This window comes from Tupaia chinensis, unplaced genomic scaffold (assembly GCF_000334495.1).
Source record: "Tupaia chinensis unplaced genomic scaffold, TupChi_1.0 Scaffold143963_1, whole genome shotgun sequence".
NCBI lineage: Eukaryota > Metazoa > Chordata > Mammalia > Scandentia > Tupaiidae > Tupaia > Tupaia belangeri.
The window spans coordinates 70,562-90,390 of NW_006203814.1; the positions used below are offsets into that span (position 1 = coordinate 70,562).

The 19,829-nt window shown below is 36.7% G+C and overlaps 1 protein-coding gene across 1 annotated transcript in view; it reads left to right on the plus strand.

Moving 5' to 3' along the window:
• Window positions 1-19,829, plus strand: part of LOC102488238 (attractin-like protein 1) — a gene marked incomplete at its 5' end in the record, with an annotated part of 503,763 nt that overhangs the window by 66,098 nt on the left and 417,836 nt on the right. The window contains 2 exon segments of the mRNA XM_006165552.2: window positions 3,723-3,911; window positions 13,065-13,280. Of these exon segments, the coding sequence (XP_006165614.2) occupies window positions 3,723-3,911; window positions 13,065-13,280 (405 nt within the window).

Sequence of the window (19,829 nt, forward strand, 5' to 3'; positions counted from 1 at the left end):
GATTTGAGTCATTTCTTTCTTCTTCGTATGGCTGTATATCTTGAAGAGCCAATCTAGTATTGTTGAATTTCTTTAGTTTTTGTTTGTCTGGGAATGGTTTTATTTTTTCATATTTGAAGTAAAGTTTTGCTGGATATAGTATTCTTGGTTCAACTGTTTTTCTTTCATAGTTTTGAGTATATTGTCCCATTCTCTCCTGGCATGTAAAGGTCTGTGCTGAGAGGTTCAAGGTTAGTCTGACTGAATATCTTTTATAGGTAACTTGACCCTTATCTCTAGCCATTTTTAGAATTTTTCTCTTTCTCTTTGACTCTTGACATTTTGGCTATAATGTACCTTGAAGAAGATCTTAATGTAGAATCTGTTTCATATCCTTTGAATTCCCTGGATGTCTTTATCTTTCAGTATTTTTGGGATGTTTTCAACCAATATTTCATGAAACATTTATTATGCCTTTTCCCATATTTTTTGCCTCTGGTATAGCTATCATGAGTATATTTGGTCTTTGAAAAGTGTACGTATCTCATGTATAGTCTCTTCTTTTTTTTTTTTTAGGAGAGGTTTTTGCTATAGGACATGTGTGCTCACTGGAGATACAGTCGGGACAGAGAGACAGAAAGTGACACATTGTCCAGGGTGGGTGGCCATGCTGCATTCCCTTCTCCTCCATTCTCCTCTTGAGATTTTGGGCACTCACGTACATGTGCTCCGTGTGAGTTTGAACCTGTTAGGTTCGGGACTAGAACTGCAGTCGACTATGTGGGGGTCCTTTGATGTAACCATTACAGTATCTACTGGTCCCATATTTTCTTTATTTCTAATGGTTATTTTCTTCTTTCTGTTTGGTAGTTTGGACCATTTAAAAAGCTGTATCTTCTAGTTCACGTATTTTTTCTTCTTCATGCTATCACAGAATTCTTTATTTTTTATTTTCTCTAATGTATTCTTTATCTCCAGGATTTGTTTGATTCTTTTTAAAGATGTTTATCTGTCTATTGATTCTGTCTCCCATATCAGCCTTGCTTGTCTCATCTAGTGAAATTCCTTGTCTGTGTTCTCTTGTATCTCAATTAATTTTTTTTTATCATTGAATATTTTAAAATTCATTCCTCACATAACTGTGAATTCCTGAAATCTATGTATTACTAGTGTGTAGTTAGTGTGTTCTTTCAGAGAAAGACTTCCTTTTTTTAAATGAATGATTCTTGTATCCCTGTATTATTTTTTGGCATCTTATGAAGTATTTACTTCTGCCTAATTTCTTACTTAGGTTTCTTTAGTGGCAGTATGTTATTTACTCATTTATTTATTAAAATGAATCTTTATTGATTGAAGACTATGCGCATTTTTAGACACTAGTGGGAGTAGCCCTGGGCCAGCTGTTTTTGGTTCTAGATGAAGTTCTAATTGTACACTGTGTTCTACTTGTAGAGAGGGTGAGTTCCCTTGAACTGATGGCAACTACTGCCCTGTAGTATGGTTATCTGTGTTTTCTGATCCTGTGTAGGGAGCATGCTTTTCATCTGGGGGAGATAACCAAGTGAAAATTTCAGCTAAGAATAAGTGTTGGTTTCTACTTTGGATATGTTGCACACAGGAAGGATGTAGGTGTGGGTTGAAACATTGTGACACAGGGTGGCTAGTTGCTTAGTAAACCATTGTGTGCAGTTCTTGGAGATAGAGGAAGCTGTTTGCTTTGTATGAAATATTTGAGGTTGGAAACAAGACACCAACAATTGGAAGCTTTGGTGGGGCGTCCTTCCTCTCTTATCCTCATAATGGGAGGCTTCAGTGTCTCTTGTTCCATTCTGAGTTCAGACAATTGACCTCTTTTTACTTTCTTACACTTCAGACTCAGTGCTCCAAAAACTCACCACTATCCTGCTCCTGCTTGCCATTGGTCTCAGCTCATTACTTTGCTCCACGCGCATTCATCTATTAAACTTTTAGAACTTTCTTGCCAGAGGGAAGTCAAGATGGATGTCCTTTCATGGCCACCTTCAAAAATTTTATTGTTTGATACTATCTTTTTTTCTTAGTTGTAACAATAAGATGATGAACAAATGGTTGTCGTTAGTTTAGTAATAGTCTATTTATTCATGGCTTTTATTTTTGTAATAGTGCTTGAGAGAAAAATTCATCTTTAAAATTAATGACTAAATCTTTTAATCTTGTAGATCCATTATTTCAGTTGTCTAGTAAAGTGACATTTCTATTATATCTTCTGGAAATGGATTTTTATTAACTGAGAAAGAATATTGAATTCTTTTCTTTTTAACTATTTGATTTTTTTCATTTTAACAATTTTTAAAGTTTAAATTGTAAAAATGAAAGATTACAGTCACACTGTGGTATGGTCATCACCACCATCACCAGAAGCTTCTTCATTTTGAAGCTTCTTCTCCATGCCTATGAAATGATAACTTCCTCTTTCCCCGGTCCCTTAGCCCCTGATGACCAAGTTCTTTCTATGGAACTTGACTACCTCAGGTACCTCCTATAGTGAAATCATATTACATATGTTCTTTTGTCACTGGTTTATCTTACTTACTATGTCTTCAAGGTTCATCCACTTCATAATATGCATCACAATTCCTTCATTTTTAAGGCTGAATAATATCCCTATATCTATATATACCTATATATATTTATATAGATAGATATCTCTATATATACATACATACACAGACAGTATATTTAGTTTACCCATTCATTCATTAATGGACACATGGACCACTTCCACATTTTGGCTCTTGTCGGTAATGCTGCTGTAAATGTGGGTGTACAATATAGTTCAAATTACGACATTTACTTCTTTTGTGTATATAGTCAGAAGTGGAATTGCTAAATCATATGTCTGATAGTTTTAGAAATTGCTATACTGTTTTCCATATAAGAGGCATCATTTTACATTCCTACTGGCAATAGACAAGGGTTCTAGTATCTTTATATCCTAGAAAATATTTTTCCTTTCTTTTTTTTTTTTTTTTTTTTTTTGAGAGATTTTCACTATAGGGCACGTGCGCTCGCCAGACATACAGAGAGAGACATAGAGACAGAAAGCGAGAAATCACCCCCCAGGGGGGATGGTCACGCCGCAATCCCTTCTCCTCCATTCTCCTCTCGGGATCTTGGGCACGCACGCACACGCGCCCGGCGTGAGTTTTAAGCCACCGGGTCCGGGACACGAACCGCGGTCGACTACATGGGAGTCCAGCGACATAGCCGTTACGCTAACTGCTGGTTCCTCCTTTCTTTTTTTAATTAAATAAATACAGCCACAGTAGTGTGTATGATAAATATTGTATTTTATATACAGATTTTGTAGTACAGTGTATTTTCATTCTTTGTTTATTTTAGAGACATTTTCACTGCTAGGATTTTTGCTTTTATTTATGGGAAATAAACATAGCTGGTGAAGTAACTAATGCTAGTTTATTCAATTAATAGGTGAAAAACTAGGTTACAGATTATGTTACTGTTTGTCATTTAAACATAATCAACTTTATATGCTAATTTCATAGGAATTATAAATTTTAAAATTTAATAATAAATTTAAGAAGTATTGACATGTCATCTTTATTTTCATTTACCACATCCTACACAATGCCACACTTTGTTTAATTGAAACACTCCCTAAACAGCAAAATAAATGAAGCTCACACACTTGTGTTAAAAGGCAGTAAACGCATGAAATAATTGTGTGTGTTTATTTCTTCCAGTTAGTCCAAATCAAAATGCAAGACCATGCAAAAAGCCATGTTCTCTAAGGACATCGTGCTCCAACTGTACAAGCAACGGCATGGAGTGTATGTGGTGCAGCAGTACGAAGCGATGTGTCGATTCTAATGCTTACATAATCTCTTTTCCATATGGACAGTGTCTAGAGTGGCAAACTGCCACCTGCTCTCGTAAGTATTTATTTAGAGTGAGTTTTCATTTAGCAGTCATATTTAACACTTTTGTGTGATGGAAAGAGAAAAATGAACATTTGAGGAAATTTTTTTTCGTATGAGAAAAAAATTGTGATGGCTAGTTTTGAAACTTTAATTAGTGATCCTAGCCTTTGATTTGTATTATATGACCATTTTGAATTCTACTATTTTACTCTCAATATTAACATTTTGCTGCCTTTTGTGTTTCTCTTTCCCCAGGAACTCTGAGTGTGTGTTACAGACAGCGTAGCACTTCATAATAGTGCTCACTTCAAGAATTACATATTACTTTGTTAAGCTCCTTTAATTTATTCTAGTATAGTCCCTTGTCTTCTTTTTCTTGTATAATTTTGATATTTTTGAAGAATCTAGACCAGTTGTTTTGCAGGCTTTTCAGTTTGGATTTGTCTAATTGTTATTATTAGATTCAGGTAAGCAATTTTTGGCAAGAATATCTTATCAATGTTGATTTATCAGCTACATGTGCAGAATGCACAGTCGTGGCATCACACAGACAGTTGCCTCAGATAGGTCAGTACTGAATATGCTGTAGTTTGCTCTTCAGGAGAAGGATCACACCCCCTGTCAATTTCATGTTTTATCAGGACTTGTCATCTCGTGTCTTATAAGGACATTAGGAGGATATACCTGACAGAATCTTTGGCACTGGCTATCATATGTACTGTGTGGTTATAAGAGTAGCCTTGCTTGCAAAGACAAATTACATCAGAACGTGCCTGCAAAGGGAGTTACTTACTATTGATAACACTTGGTGGCCTTATGAGAAGTTGAGGCTGTATGCAGTTCTTTGGCTTGGAAGAAGGAGAAAATATTCAGCTGGCACACTTGGCATCAGATGGAGAGGTGTACCTGGAGAAGGAGTATGACTGAACACAGAATGGATTGAACTCTTTGTTGCTATTCATTTTTAGGGAGTTTGATAATAATGGGCATGCATTTGATCAAGAGTGTAGCAAAGGGATTGTGGGCAGAAAGTGGTCTTGCTAGCACAGAAAACATCTTATAACCAGAAGCCAACAACCTGGAGATGTTAAATACCAGTGCTAGAAACGTGCGGAAGTTGAGATAGTGCTCAGCCACTCCTGTCTCAATAAGCATGTTTGTCTCTCCACAGACATTAATGTTAAGTGAAAGAAGCCAGACACAAAAGATTACATATTGCTAGATTCCATTTAGCTAAAGTTCAAAAATAGTCAAAACTACCCTATATTGTTCAGGACGTTAAGTTTAATTGGTAAAATTACAAGATACAGTAAGCCAAAACATTATTCTTATAAATGTCAGGTGGTAGATACTACAGGGAAGAGATTGGGGCTGCTGATTAGGAAACGGTACAAAGGAGACAGTCCTCCATATAGAGGGCTGTGTCCGTAGTGATTATTTACAATAATTTATTAATCTCACATTTTTTCTCTCAGTACTTCTCTACATGTGTGTTACCTTTCATAATAACAAAGGCTAAAAAGTAGAAAATAAAGTGTGTGTGAAATCTCCAAGGTCTTACACTCTTAAAAACTTTCCTAAAATTATTTGAAGTTAAATCTGTTGTCCTCTCTGTTTACAAATCTTTGTTGTGTCCCATACTCTCCCACCACACCCCCCTTTTTTAATTGAGGTAAAGTACACGTAACATAAAACTTATTTTCTTAACCTTTGGAAAATAACCTTTAGTAATTTTTTCCAAATAAGTTTGGTATGTGAACTTTTTCAGTCTTTGCACTGTCTAAAAGTGTACTAAAGTGTCCTAGATGTAAAAGTCTAAATAATATTTTCCTTGATATTTCTTGTAGCACTTAGTGTTGTATAAGAAAATTTTAATAACAATTTTCATTCATTTGTGGGACATCTTTTATTTCCCCTTTGGAAACTTTTAAGGTTTTTTTCCTTTATTTGTTGGCATTTCAAAAAATTTACAATGTATTTTAATTTATGATTTTAGTTATTGATATAGATTTTTAAAATGAAAAATATTTAAATGTACTCCTTGGGGAAAAAAAAAGAATTCTCGTTGACTCTTACAATCTGAAGAAGGGTTTTTCTTTTCTTTCCTATTGAAAATGTTTTTTTGTGTTTTAGATTATATATTTTTTTTCCTATTCTTTTTGTAAATCTAAAAATGGAATTTGGGTCTTCTAGGTAAATCTCAGTAGTCTCTGTTAACTTCTTGTATTTTCCATATTTTGGCTAATAATCAGATTTTTAAATGATACTTGAGACTATTTATTTAAAGTGAATTAAAAAACCTTTGTCAGGGATGCATGCATTCACTGGAGAGAGAAAGTGTAAGAGGGAAAGTGAAAAAGCACCCTCCCTCCAACCACCATGAGGAATGGTTAGCCTGAAATCTTTTCTGCTCCACTTCTTCTCCTCAAGATCTTGGGCACATGTACATGTGGACCTGGAGTGTTTTTCAGGTTGCTCGGTAGGCCATGTGGGATGGATCCAGCTCACATAGACACCAGGCCACAAGCTGGCCTAACAATAATTTTCTTGATTAAAGTGTAATTCTACTACAAAATAATTGTAACTGGGCTGATGTCGGCGTCAGCCCCAGGGCTTGGGTCTGGCTTAATCATGATCAGGGGGCTGCTGGTGAGGAAGAGAAAGAGGACGAGAAAGAGAAAGCCCTCCATCTTGCCAAGGCCTGGGGATTGGAAAAAATGAGACAAAGGGATAGAGTAGAAATGGACACAGGCAGCCTGAGCCTAGGTAGCCCAAGCAACTTGTCCCGCCCAGACGAACTGGACGTCTTTATTTATAGTACAAGGAGACATTACACATGTATGTTTCATGATACTTCATAGATTGGTTGTCAGGTTACAGACAATAAGAAGCAGTTAACAAGTCTATAAGAGATTAGTCATACCAGGGCCAGGTGTATCCCTTGGTGATAATCCCATCGAGAAAATCTCTTCTTTTCTAATGCAGAAAACTAGCTGTTAGGTGTGGGGAAGGAGCTAAAAAACTTCTCAATAAGGAGTGCACCACCACACCCAGAGAAGTCTAAAGAACCTTTCAGATGCAGAGCAGGGATTGGATTTTACTAATTGGGGTCAAGATGTTTCTTGAAGTCCATCAGATGTGTCTGTTGGAACACCCCTAGTAATTTCCACCCTTGCTCTGTCTGCAGCCAAGGTCAAGGAAAGACAAGTTACAATGTTCTGCCAAACCCCAAAAGAGCATGTGGTGTTTGCTCAGAGCATGTCCCCACACCTCAGACTCTCCTTCTTTAACGTGTCTCCACAGGCTGACTTCATGGCCTGTTGGTTAAGGCAGCTGAATTCCAGATGGCGGACTACTACTTGGTTTAAGTTCTGAATCTGGTGACTTGAGAAACATATAAGGCTTATCTGTATGCATACCTAAAATCCCCAAAGGAGGGAGTGTTGGAAGGGAGTGTTGGAATATTGATTGCAGTGTGACCATTCCCCATGGGGCAGGGTGGGGCGGGGTGGGGTACCTTCTCCTCCTGCATTCTCTCTCTCTGTCTTTCTCTGGTGAGGGCATGTGTAAAAAAATGTTGTAACTGAATTTTTGAGATAGTAAGTTAAACAAAATTATCTATTTAAACACAGGTATGGATTTTAATTTTACCACTGATATAGAATGATATGGTGGGATTGTCAGGTAGGGACGTGTAGGTCCGTTTTTCAGTTCTACTTTGTGTATCATATTTTTTTTAGCATAATTTCTGATTTACATCTAATATTGGGTTGTTGGAAAAGTCTTGACGTATTTTAAAAAGATTTTCCTATGCAAAAACGTGTCATAACTTTTCCAACAAACCAATAGTTAAAGAAATTTATGGAGTACAGTGTGGTTTTCCAGAATGTGTAATGGTCATTGTGTAATGGTCAAGTCAAGATAATTAATTTATCTACCATCTCAAACATTTATCCTTCTTTAGTGATGTGCATATTCAAGATCCGTTCTTTTATTTTGACGTGTATGTTGCATTGTCACCAACCATCATTACTGTAAGACACTAACTCTTTATGCCCTTTTCAATCTGCACTCCAGTATGTATCTTGTCTCTCATTTTGGTTTTCTTGATTATTGTAGAGGCTTTGTTGTCTAGTTACAGTTTGTTCCTGGAGCAGGTGGGTTAGTTGCTGTTTTGTTTCTTGATATGGCTTTTCTTTCTCTGCTTTATTATCATGTTTGCTTTTCCTGTGGCTGTCTGTATATACCTCAGTTGCATCGATGTCCACCAATACTGCAACTGTTATTTTCATTCTTCCTTTTTTCTTTCTTCTTCTTCATCTTTTTTTTTTTTTTTTAATTTAATTCCCCACACATTATTGTGGGGAAGAAGGACACTGTACTTTGCCCCAAGCAACCTTTATTTTTGGGTGCAGTATATTCCTGGCAGTGATCTACTAACAAACTCCTTTATTATCTTTAATTTGTTCTGGTTTTAGTTAACAGTTATTGATTAAAGTGGATCCATGCCAAGAAATAAAATAGGAACTGGGGTGGAAAGAACATTCTTGCTCAAGAATGCTAACAGTAGCTGAATGTTACTCTTTTAAAGGTGTCAGCTTCTGGGTGATGGCTTTGTCATGCCTTTACTTTTAAATTTGTATCTTTTGGGATGAATTGTGTGTAATAGATTTAGATTATAATTTTCTATTATGTGTATCTATTTATTCAATAACTCATAGTAGTTAAGTCTTTAAAACATCTTTATAGGTTAAGTGAAGTTTTGTATTAGAAATGGTGTAAGTTTTATGTTTCTTTCAGAAAGTTGTCTCAATAAGTGTCTGAGATTTATTGGTGAGTGGAGCTTAAGTGGAACTTCTCTTGGAAATGAGAAACTGATATAGATTTTACAAGATTCTCCAGTATTTTACAGTTATAATATTGTGATATCAATTTAAAGTTCACAAATCAAAGAAGGGAGATATATTTTAAGACATATTTTGCCTAATGGTTTCTGAGAAAACTTTGTTAATAACTGACATTATAAATAACTGATATATTTTAAGTACATATTCTGTTTGTGAAAATGAATTTCAAGGGTATTATTTAGAGCAATAATGGAAGATATGTTTTCTAATATATAAAAGTTCAAATAAGAATGCACTTAGATCAATATAACAGAAATGAAACATGAAACTTGAGGATCTACTGTACATCTCATAAATCTGTATTTCTTTCAGCAGTTTATAGGTTTTACTACATGCTCAGTTTAAATACTGGGGTTTTTTTTTGGCAATTAAGGAAGGTAACTATTTTCTAAATTTAAGGACGGTTTCTTACAGATCGATTTTTCTAATCTTTATACACATTTCGAAAACCACATGGAATATTTTACTATTTTATTCTTCAAAAAGCCAAAAGTAAATAAAATAGGGAGGATTGCTCTAATTACCTTTTGTTCATACAAAATGTCTATATCATTCATAACTCTAGGAACAATAAGGCAACCTGTACAAGCTCTCCTGTAATGTTGTTATCTGTAAGAAAAAGAAAATCTATCAGTTTTTGAGTCACAAATACTAAAGAATGAATTTTCACTTAATTGTCTACAGTGCACATTACTATACACTATTGTTCAAAACGAAAGCCAACATTACTTACTAACTTTTTTCCTTCAGTTCCCTCTTGCTTTTAATTATATAATAGCATAAAATATTTATAATTATGTGTTTATACAAAGATGCAGTAATAAAATATATATACTATGCAGTTTCCTCTCTTGATATTAAACAGTATTTTTCCTATTGCTAATTTTTATATGTAGTATTTCTGTAATGGCATAATATTCCATCAATTAGATATGACCCTCTGAGATATTTAGGTAATTTCTTAGCATTTTGAAATTATACATATTATTATAGTGGGCCATTTTTATGAATGTCGTAGAGTTTATTATTCTCCTTTGACTAATTTTTAGAAGTTGCATTCCAAAGAACTCACTGACTGGCAGACAATGAAAGCCTGATAATTTGTATCTGTGTCCCTGAACTTAACTTTTAAAGGACCCTGTCTGCAGGGTCGTATTTACTGTAAGGATAGAAAAATACTCAATCAGAAAGACATTCAGGGACCAGCAGTTAGTGTAATGGCTATGTTGCTGAACTGCCATATAGCCGACTGTGGTTCTAGTCCTGGACCTGGTGGCTTAAACTTACACCGGGTACACGTGCGTGCGTGCCCAAAATCCTGAGAGGAGAATGGAGGAGAAGGGATTGCGACGTGGCCATCCCCCCTGGGGGTGATTTCTCGCTTTCTATCTCTCTGTCTTTCTGGTGCATGCATGTGCCCTATAGCAAAAAAATCTCTCTCTCTTAAAAAAAAAAAAAAAAGACACTCACACATTCATGTTTGTTGCAGCACTATTCACAATTGCTAAGACATGGAATTAACCTAAGTGCCCAAGAACAGATGGCTGGATTGAAATAATATTGTAATTATGTGGCATACATATGCTGTGGAATACTGCTTAGTCATAAAAAATGAGGAGATTCAATCCTTTGATACAAAGTGGATGAATATAGAAGACTTAACACTAAGTGAAGCAAGCCAGACTATGAAAGACAGATTTTGTGTGTTCCTGCTTGCTATACACCAATTGCCTGTACTTTGTAACATGGACTGGGAGATTGGAAAGTGTAATAGCAGAGACATCAAGTGTAGATACCAAAAACTATAAAGGAAGGGGTGGACAGTTGCAGGTAGGAGGGAGAGACTCAGAAAAAATAAAAAATAAAAAGAACATTTAACAGACACAAGAATGGAAAGTTATTGGGTCTGGTAATATCTTTGACTTGCTTAATAGCTTTTTTAATCTAAAATGAAATCTAAGAGAATAGAATGTTGCTCTAAACATGGCATTGTGTAGCTTGTTATTAAAGCCTAAAATCTAAAAGATAAAACAGAACTAAAAGATTAATAGTTTGCCATTCAGTGAGTGTAAGAAACTTGGGATAATTTAACATAAGAATTGCCCTGCCATTTGGAAAACATTAGCACAGATTTCATATTGGGAATAGTTTATATTTGTTTGAAGATAACTAAAATAATCTGGTCAGCAATAATATATACTAACTATAATCATAGATATAAGAAATATTTTTAAATAAGAAAATGAAGGAGTATAGTAATATATGAAATATTCAGGTATCTAAGGATATTTAAGTGAAGTATCATTTACTGCTGTGTATTGTTGAAAAACTGTGAAATTCCAAAGGAAGACTCTTTGTGTCAATGAATTATGTGTATCTACAAGGTTAACGTTAGTCATTGTGCTTGGTGACTTAAAGAGTGTTCTTTCCTTTTTCATTTCTAGTTAAGGAAATGCAGGAGATGGTACTTATTTTTCACCTTCCTATATACCCAATCTTCTAGATGTGTAGCATTCAAAGAATTCACAACAAATAATTGTAATTAGTGAATTCTTAAATCCAATATATGTTATCTCTGCACAGCCCATTATTTTGAGTTCTCGATGTTCAGTGAAAAACTTGTGCCATTTCTGTTTGCTGGAATTGGAGGAACACTTTTATTTCAGTAGTATTAAAACATTGAGTAGCAACTAAGTCATTAACAACACAAGGAAACTGAGCCTGCCAGAAATCTGTTTTTTCCCTTTGGGACTTTTCTACCATGTGACTAGAAGAGGTAATTTATGGTGCCTTGTACACCTGACATTGACTTCTCAGAATAAACAGCATCTGAGATGATGTATGCCATTCCTACAAAACCACCAGTAAAGGTAATTGCAGAACATTCCTGCCCAATGTGTGAATTACAAATTTTAAATATCACATAGGAACAGTTATGGGTCTAATGTCTCACTATAATATCTGTTCATCCTTGGATAACATCTCACTATTCATGGGCTTTATTGAGTCCCATTGGTGATACCTCTATCAAAAACAATAACAAGAAAGGTTGAATTTCAGCAAGTGAATCTTGGAATGATGTTCCACAGTCTTGTAAATTAGAATGTGAATTCCTAGTTGCTTGACTGAAGCAAAGTTTCAAGTTCCTGCATTCCCACTTAACTTGGCCTTTTAGGTGAGATTGAGTTAAATCATCATGTGATGACCAAATATTAATATCTTGGATTATTGGAAAGAGCATCGTTCATGAGAGGTAGTCCACATTAGGCTCAGCAATAATAAGGAATGTGTAGACAACACATATTTTGAATATTCATGGGCAAAGTATAGAGGTTTTTTTTTGGAGAGTTCTTTTACTATAGGGCATGTGCTCACCAGAAAGACAGAGTCAGAGAGATGAAAAGGGAGAAATCACCCCCCCAGGGGAGATGGCCATGCTGCAGTCCCTTCTCCTTCATTCTCCTTTCTAGTTCATGGGCACACACGCACTTGTGCCTGGCATGAGTTTAAGCCACAGAGTCCAGGACTCGAACTGCAGTCATCTACATGGGAGTCCAGCGACATAGCCATTATGCCATCCAATGGCCCCAGAGTATAGAGTTTTTAAAGAATCTGACTAGGCACAATTAGAATGGCTAACGGGGCTCTGCATCTCAGACAATGGTCCGTAGACTCTTGACTTAGCTCCCCAGAAGTCCTAGTACTAGCAGAGTTCTCAGGAATCTTCAAGTTCTGATATCTTTTTTTTGGAGAGGTTTTTGGAGAGGTTTTATAGGTTATGTGCGCTCACCAGAAAGAGAGACAGAAAGCAAGAAATTACCCCCTAGGAGGGATGGCCACGCCACAATCCCTTCTCCTCCATTCTCCTCTTGGGATCTTGGGCATGCACGCACACACGCCCAGCATGAGTTTAAGGCACCAGGTCTGGGATTCGAACTGTGGTTGACTACATGGGAGTTCAGTGACATAGCCATTGCACTAACTGCTGGCCCCCTGATTTCATTTTTTCTACATGTCATGCTAACTACACATTTTTTTTTTTCACTCCTGAGTCAATCCATTTATCTCTTCTTTGTTCGTGATGTATTTTTTTATTTGCTTTAAATAACTGCTGCCACTTAGCTATTACTGAAAAAATGTTTAACTATAGCTGACTTTTTTAGTCTATTTTTCATAACTATATATTTTTTCCATTAACCTATAATTGTGTTTAAATAAAAAATCACATAACATACTTGTTAATATTATTGTCATGCAGCTCAAAATTGTTCTGGATTGAGAACCTGTGGACAGTGTTTGGAACAGCCTGGGTGTGGCTGGTGCAATGACCCAAGCAATACAGGAAGAGGACACTGCATTGAAGGATCTTCACGAGGACCGATGAAGCTTATTGGAATGCACAATGAGATGGTTCTTGACAGCAATCTTTGTCCCAAAGAAAAGAATTATGAATGGTCCTTTATTCAATGTCCAGGTAATAAGAAATGTGATGAAAACACTTTTATTTCCTGTTTGAGTGAACCAAGAAGGATTTTTTTTCCTTCTTTGTAATAAAGATTTAGAAAACAAAAAAGAAATGGAGTCTGAAATTTCAAAGATTAAAAAGAAAAAAAATTCCCTAGATTATATCCATCACTGTGGTATAGATAGTATTCTCCATTAATAACAATTATATTCATGGAATGTAATTATTAGATTTTGTTTCATATGAACTGTTAGGAAAAATTTTGGATTTATGCAAATTTTCTACTTTGTAATAAGATGACCATCTTTTGTTGTGTATAATATTGTAATATTTTAGAATTTTTGGGCAACTCAGAGTATCTAGTCAAACTTCATACTAAATATGATAATGTTCTTCACTAGAAGTGAGAGAATGAATGTGAGTGACATTTAATAACTAGCTTCTAATGAATAGATTATGGAAAGGGAAAAATTGAAGCTTTACAATGAAAGAACTGTGTAGAAAGAAACTTAACCAAATAATTAATGTTAACCAAATTAAATGATAATAAGCCATGCCAATATCATATACTCGCTGATATGATGGGGGTAGGAAGGTCTCTTTACTTCTGTGGTATTCGTCTCAAAAACCTATATATAAAACCTCACTCTAGTCATGAGATAATATTAGACTAACCCAGACTTGGGCCATTCTAAAAAATCCTTGGCCAATACTCTTCAGAAGAGTAAAAAATTAAGAAAAAGAATAAAAGGATAAAAAATTGTGGCTGATTATAGGAGTCTAATTAGACATGACAACTAAAATCATTGTAGTAACCTGCATTGGGTAGTGGAATAGAAAAAAAAGACATTTGTAGGAGAACTGGTGAACTCTAATAAAAACTGTAGTTCAGTTAATAGTATGGTACCATTGTTAATTTTTTTGTATATATTTATGTAAGATGCTAACATTTGGGGACCACAGGTAAAGAGTACACAGGATCACTATGTTTGTTTTTTTTTGGTGTGTGCGATTTTTTTGTTTTTCTAAATCAAAATTATTCCCAAATATAATTTAAAGAAAAGATATGGTAGTTTAGAAAAATAGTCAAAGGAAACTTCTAGAAATGAAAACATTAGAAATTTAGCAGTGCCTGAAATAGCTGATTAGATATAGTTGGAGAGATAAAGTTAGTTTAATGAATCAGATAAACAACCCAGATGAAAGATAAACAATCCAGAGTACAGGAGAATTAAAGAAATAAATGATGGGGATGCAAAATATAAAAAGTTAAAGATAGTGAGGACGGAGTGAAAAGTTCTATATGTATCTTAATAATGTAACTGGAACCTAGTTCCAAACCAGATTAAACTGTTTGTTGCCCAAAAGCTAGTATTCCATACACAGGCATTGCCAGAAAGGAAAGATGCTTTATTCAAGAATCCAGCAACCCGCAACCTGGAAGAAGACTAGTATTCCATGCACATCTCTGAAATTACAGGTCCTCACAGGGATTTTTAAAGAAAAAAGAAAAGTAAGGAGAAACAATCAGGGTCTAAGGGGGGCTTTGTAGTGTTTAGGCTGATAAAATCGCAGCTATTCATGTAGGAAGGAGCTAGTGGCATGTTTCTCCTCTTTGTCTCCATAGCCCAATATCTGTAAAGATTTGGCAAGATCATTATTTTATTTATTTATTTATTTATTTTGGGAGAACACAGACCAAGTTTTATTGGGAGAAGAAGTATTTACAGGGGCAGGTAAAAGAAAGGATATTCACATGGGGTGGAAGTGGAAGAGGGGAGAATGTGGGTATAAGGTAGATACGGGAACACAGACTGGTCCCTGCACGCATTCCAACCCTAAATGGGATGGAGAGTAAGGGCACAGGAGGACAGGAGCTGGGAAAGGACAGCAAACAGGTCTGAGTCTCTGGGCTGGGGACTCAGGGGCTTGTAAACATTGACCACTCTCAGAAGGAGATGGGCGTGGGAGAGGGCTCCCCTACACTTCCTCACAGGATTAAGGCCTCTCCGGGCTCATGGGTCCCTAAATTCAAAGTCACTATAACTGGGGGAAAGGAACAGGAAAAGACAGGAAGTGTCCCCTCCTCTTCTACTGGCTGTGGCAGGGGTGGGGGCCTTACATTCAGTCACTACAGTAGTCTCCCCCGCAACTCTAATGCTGCCAGTGGCCAGGGTTTGGTGAAGGAGGGATGGAAGCAGGGAACCAGGGAAGGAGAGAGAAAAGAGAGAGAGAGAGAGAGAGAGAGAGAGAGATGGGGGCCAGCCAGATGAGTATTAACTTTCATTAGTTAAGCATTAATCTAGATCCATTGTCAGGAAGGTGAAATGTTAAGTTTATTATGAGCAAGTGAAGAAGTTAATGACTGATTTTTCTAAAGATTAATCTATTAAGATGGATTTCCAAGACAAAGTACAGTATTCAGTCACTTCAATTCTCTTATGGCTTGGTTACAATAGGAGTTTCAGAAGGAGAAAAGGGGAGAAGAAATTTTTAAAAACATTGTCATGCAATGAAGATACAGGCATCACACACGTAGTTAGTGCCATCCGGTCCAAATACAAAGTAGGGCTTCCTGGGACAGTATTATAATCTGAGAGGTAGAAAAGTGCATGCTATTTCTCAAGCTCTCAGTATTCCAATAATTGTGTTTAGGTCGTACAGCTTGCTTGCAAGCACCAGCCTTTCAGGAGAAAGGATATAGATCCCACAGCACACTACAGTTCTTTCAGGGATGATGTAGGTAACAACTATGTGATAAGAGGAATGAATCCTATTCAAGACTTTTTAATTAAAGATGGCCTTTTAATTAGATATGATTATTTTAAATTAGAGATGGTCTTTGGAGGTTTGTAGCTGGTATCATCCTAATTTTCCATTGGGCTTTCAGAAAGCAAGAGGAGAAAAGAAGGATAATTAAAAATTTTATAATTACCTGGTATCAACACTTAGGATAAATCTAAGATAATTAAAACATTGTGTAATTGTGGGAGAACACAGACCAAGTTTTATTGGGAGAAGAAGTATTTACAGGGGCAGGTAAAAGAAAGGATATTCACATGGGGTGGAAGTGGAAGAGGGGAGAATGTGGGTATAAGGTAGATACGGGAACACAGACTGGTCCCTGCACGCATTCCAACCCTAAATGGGATGGAGAGTAAGGGCACAGGAGGACAGGAGCTGGGAAAGGACAGCAAACAGGTCTGAGTCTCTGGGCTGGGGACTCAGGGGCTTGTAAACATTGACCACTCTCAGAAGGAGATGGGCGTGGGAGAGGGCTCCCCTACACTTCCTCACAGGATTAAGGCCTCTCCGGGCTCATGGGTCCCTAAATTCAAAGTCACTATAACTGGGGGAAAGGAACAGGAAAAGACAGGAAGTGTCCCCTCCTCTTCTACTGGCTGTGGCAGGGGTGGGGGCCTTACATTCAGTCACTACAGTAGTCTCCCCCGCAACTCTAATGCTGCCAGTGGCCAGTGTTTGGTGAAGGAGGGATGGAAGCAGGGAACCAGGGAAGGAGAGAGAAAAGAGAGAGAGAGAGAGAGAGAGAGAGAGAGATGGGGGCCAGCCAGATGAGTATTAACTTTCATTAGTTAAGCATTAATCTAGATCCATTGTCAGGAAGGTGAAATGTTAAGTTTATTATGAGCAAGTGAAGAAGTTAATGACTGATTTTTCTAAAGATTAATCTATTAAGATGGATTTCCAAGACAAAGTACAGTATTCAGTCACTTCAATTCTCTTATGGCTTGGTTACAATAGGAGTTTCAGAAGGAGAAAAGGGGAGAAGAAATTTTTAAAAACATTGTCATGCAATGAAGATACAGGCATCACACACGTAGTTAGTGCCATCCGGTCCAAATACAAAGTAGGGCTTCCTGGGACAGTATTATAATCTGAGAGGTAGAAAAGTGCATGCTATTTCTCAAGCTCTCAGTATTCCAATAATTGTGTTTAGGTCGTACAGCTTGCTTGCAAGCACCAGCCTTTCAGGAGAAAGGATATAGATCCCACAGCACACTACAGTTCTTTCAGGGATGATGTAGGTAACAACTATGTGATAAGAGGAATGAATCCTATTCAAGACTTTTTAATTAAAGATGGCCTTTTAATTAGATATGATTATTTTAAATTAGAGATGGTCTTTGGAGGTTTGTAGCTGGTATCATCCTAATTTTCCATTGGGCTTTCAGAAAGCAAGAGGAGAAAAGAAGGATAATTAAAAATTTTATAATTACCTGGTATCAACACTTAGGATAAATCTAAGATAATTAAAACATTGTGTAATTGAGGCAAGAATGGACAAAAAAAAAATAAGTGAGATGGGGTCGAGATTATAGAAGCAGACTGGCATATGTATGGTTACCAGATTGATGACGAATGTAACTCTGCAGTGCAGCGGGAAAAGGGATAGTCTTGAATAAATGATGCTGGGTGGATTGTATATCTGAAATTTGTTTGTAGATCCACATGTCACACTATGGAAAAATTTTATCTCAGACAGATGTAGATTTAAGTGTGAAAACTAAAAAATGGTATAAGTTTTTGGTGGGAAACATTCGTGTAGCATTTTCATGAACTTTGAAATAGGCAATAGTTGCTGCTTTTTAAGATTTATTTTTTTAACTATAGGGTATGTGTGCTCACTAGAGAGAGACAGAGAGAAAGAAAGTGAGAAATCACCCCCCAAGGGGGATGGCCACACTGCAATCCCTTCTCCATTTTCCTCTCAGGATTTTGGGCACACATGCATAAGTACCCAATGTGAGTTTAAGCTGCCAGGTCCATGATTGAAACCACGGTTGACTACATGGGAGTCCAGCGACATAACCATTATGCTATCTGCTGGTCCCCGCAATAGTTTCTTTCTTTTTTTTTTTTTTTTGAGAGATTTTCACTATAGGGCACGTGCGCTCGCCAGACAGACAGAGAGAGACATAGAGACAGAAAGAGAGAAATCTCCCCCCAGGGGGGATGGTCATGCCGCAATCCCTTCTCCTCCATTCTCCTCTCGGGATCTTGGGCACGCACGCACACGCGCCCGGCGTGAGTTTTAAGCCACCGGGTCCGGGCCGTGAACCGCGGTCGACTACGTGGGAGTCCAGCGACATAGCCATTACGCTAACTGCTGGTTCCCCCCGCAATAGTTTCTTAAGCAGGATGAAAAAGATGAACCATATAGGAGAATATGAGAAATTATACTAAAACATTAAGAAATTTCATTTATGAAAAAACGCATAATTAAGAGCATGAACAAAGAAAATTATAGGATTGGAAAATATGTTTACCATATGAAAGTCTAACAAAAATTCTTACCCAGAATTAAAAATGTTTTAAGTGAAATATTGTTTTAATAGGCTGTCTTGTCAAATAAAGAGTTTAAGTAAAAAATGAATTCAAACAGAACTAAAATTATGTCTAGCAAATAACACAAACAGAAATTATATCCAAAATCTTTAGGTTTGACTTCATATCAGAGTCTAGCTGGTCGAGAAAAACAATCTGTGTACTTTTTACAATAATTTTAAGGTTATAAATTTTAGAACGACATACTTAATTTATTCATTAGCTTTCTGTTTTTTTTTTTTTTTTTTTTTTTTTAGGGGGTTTTTGTTTAAGGGCAGCCGGCTTCAGACAGAGAGAGACATAGAGACAGAAAGTGAGAAATCATCCCCCAGAGGGGATGGTCACGCCGCAATTCCTTCTCCTCCATTCTCCTCTCAGGGTCTTGGGCACGCACGCACACACACCCGGCGTGAGTTTAAAGCCATCCGGTCCAGGACGCGAACCGCGGTCGACTACGTGGGAGTCCAGCGACACAGCCATTACGCTAACTGCTGGTTCCCTCATTAGCTTTCTTTTGACAATACACAAAAGAAACACACAATTAATGCAACTGCATTGGGACCTCTGAGTTAGCATTTTGTTTCTTTGGATTAGGAGAATAACAAAACAATTCAGAAGGCATATGTTCCCTGTGCAGTTCACAAATGTACCCAAGTTACAAATCAGTAATAAAAAGACATACAAAGCAATAGAAACTGAACAAAACACTTGAACAGGTATACCACGGAAGAGTATTCAGAAAATCAGTAAACATCTGAAAAGTCCTTAAATTCTTCAGTCATAAGGGAAATGCAAATTGAAAGTACAAAATGATGCTACTACTAACTCACCAGGATGTCTATAATGAAAAAAGGTGATTTCAAATGTTGGCATTAATGTGCTGGGGGTGGGGAGCAATTAGAAATCTCTTACGCCGTGTTTTGCGAGCATTAATGTTATACAAGTACTTGGGAAAACACTTTGGAACTATTGAAGTTGAACAAATGAATACTGTGTAATTCGAGGGTTCTGTGTCTAGGCCAGCAGCTGGAAAACTAGCTTGATTTTATATGGCTTGTAAACATGAATTATTTTCATTTTTAATAAGTTGATAAAAGGAGGAGAAAGAGTAGGGTTAGGGTTTGAGTTTATGGATAGTGTTAAGGTTAGGGTTAGAGTTTAAGGATAGTGTTTGGGTTGTGGTTAGGGTTAGGGTTTAGGGATAGGTTTAGG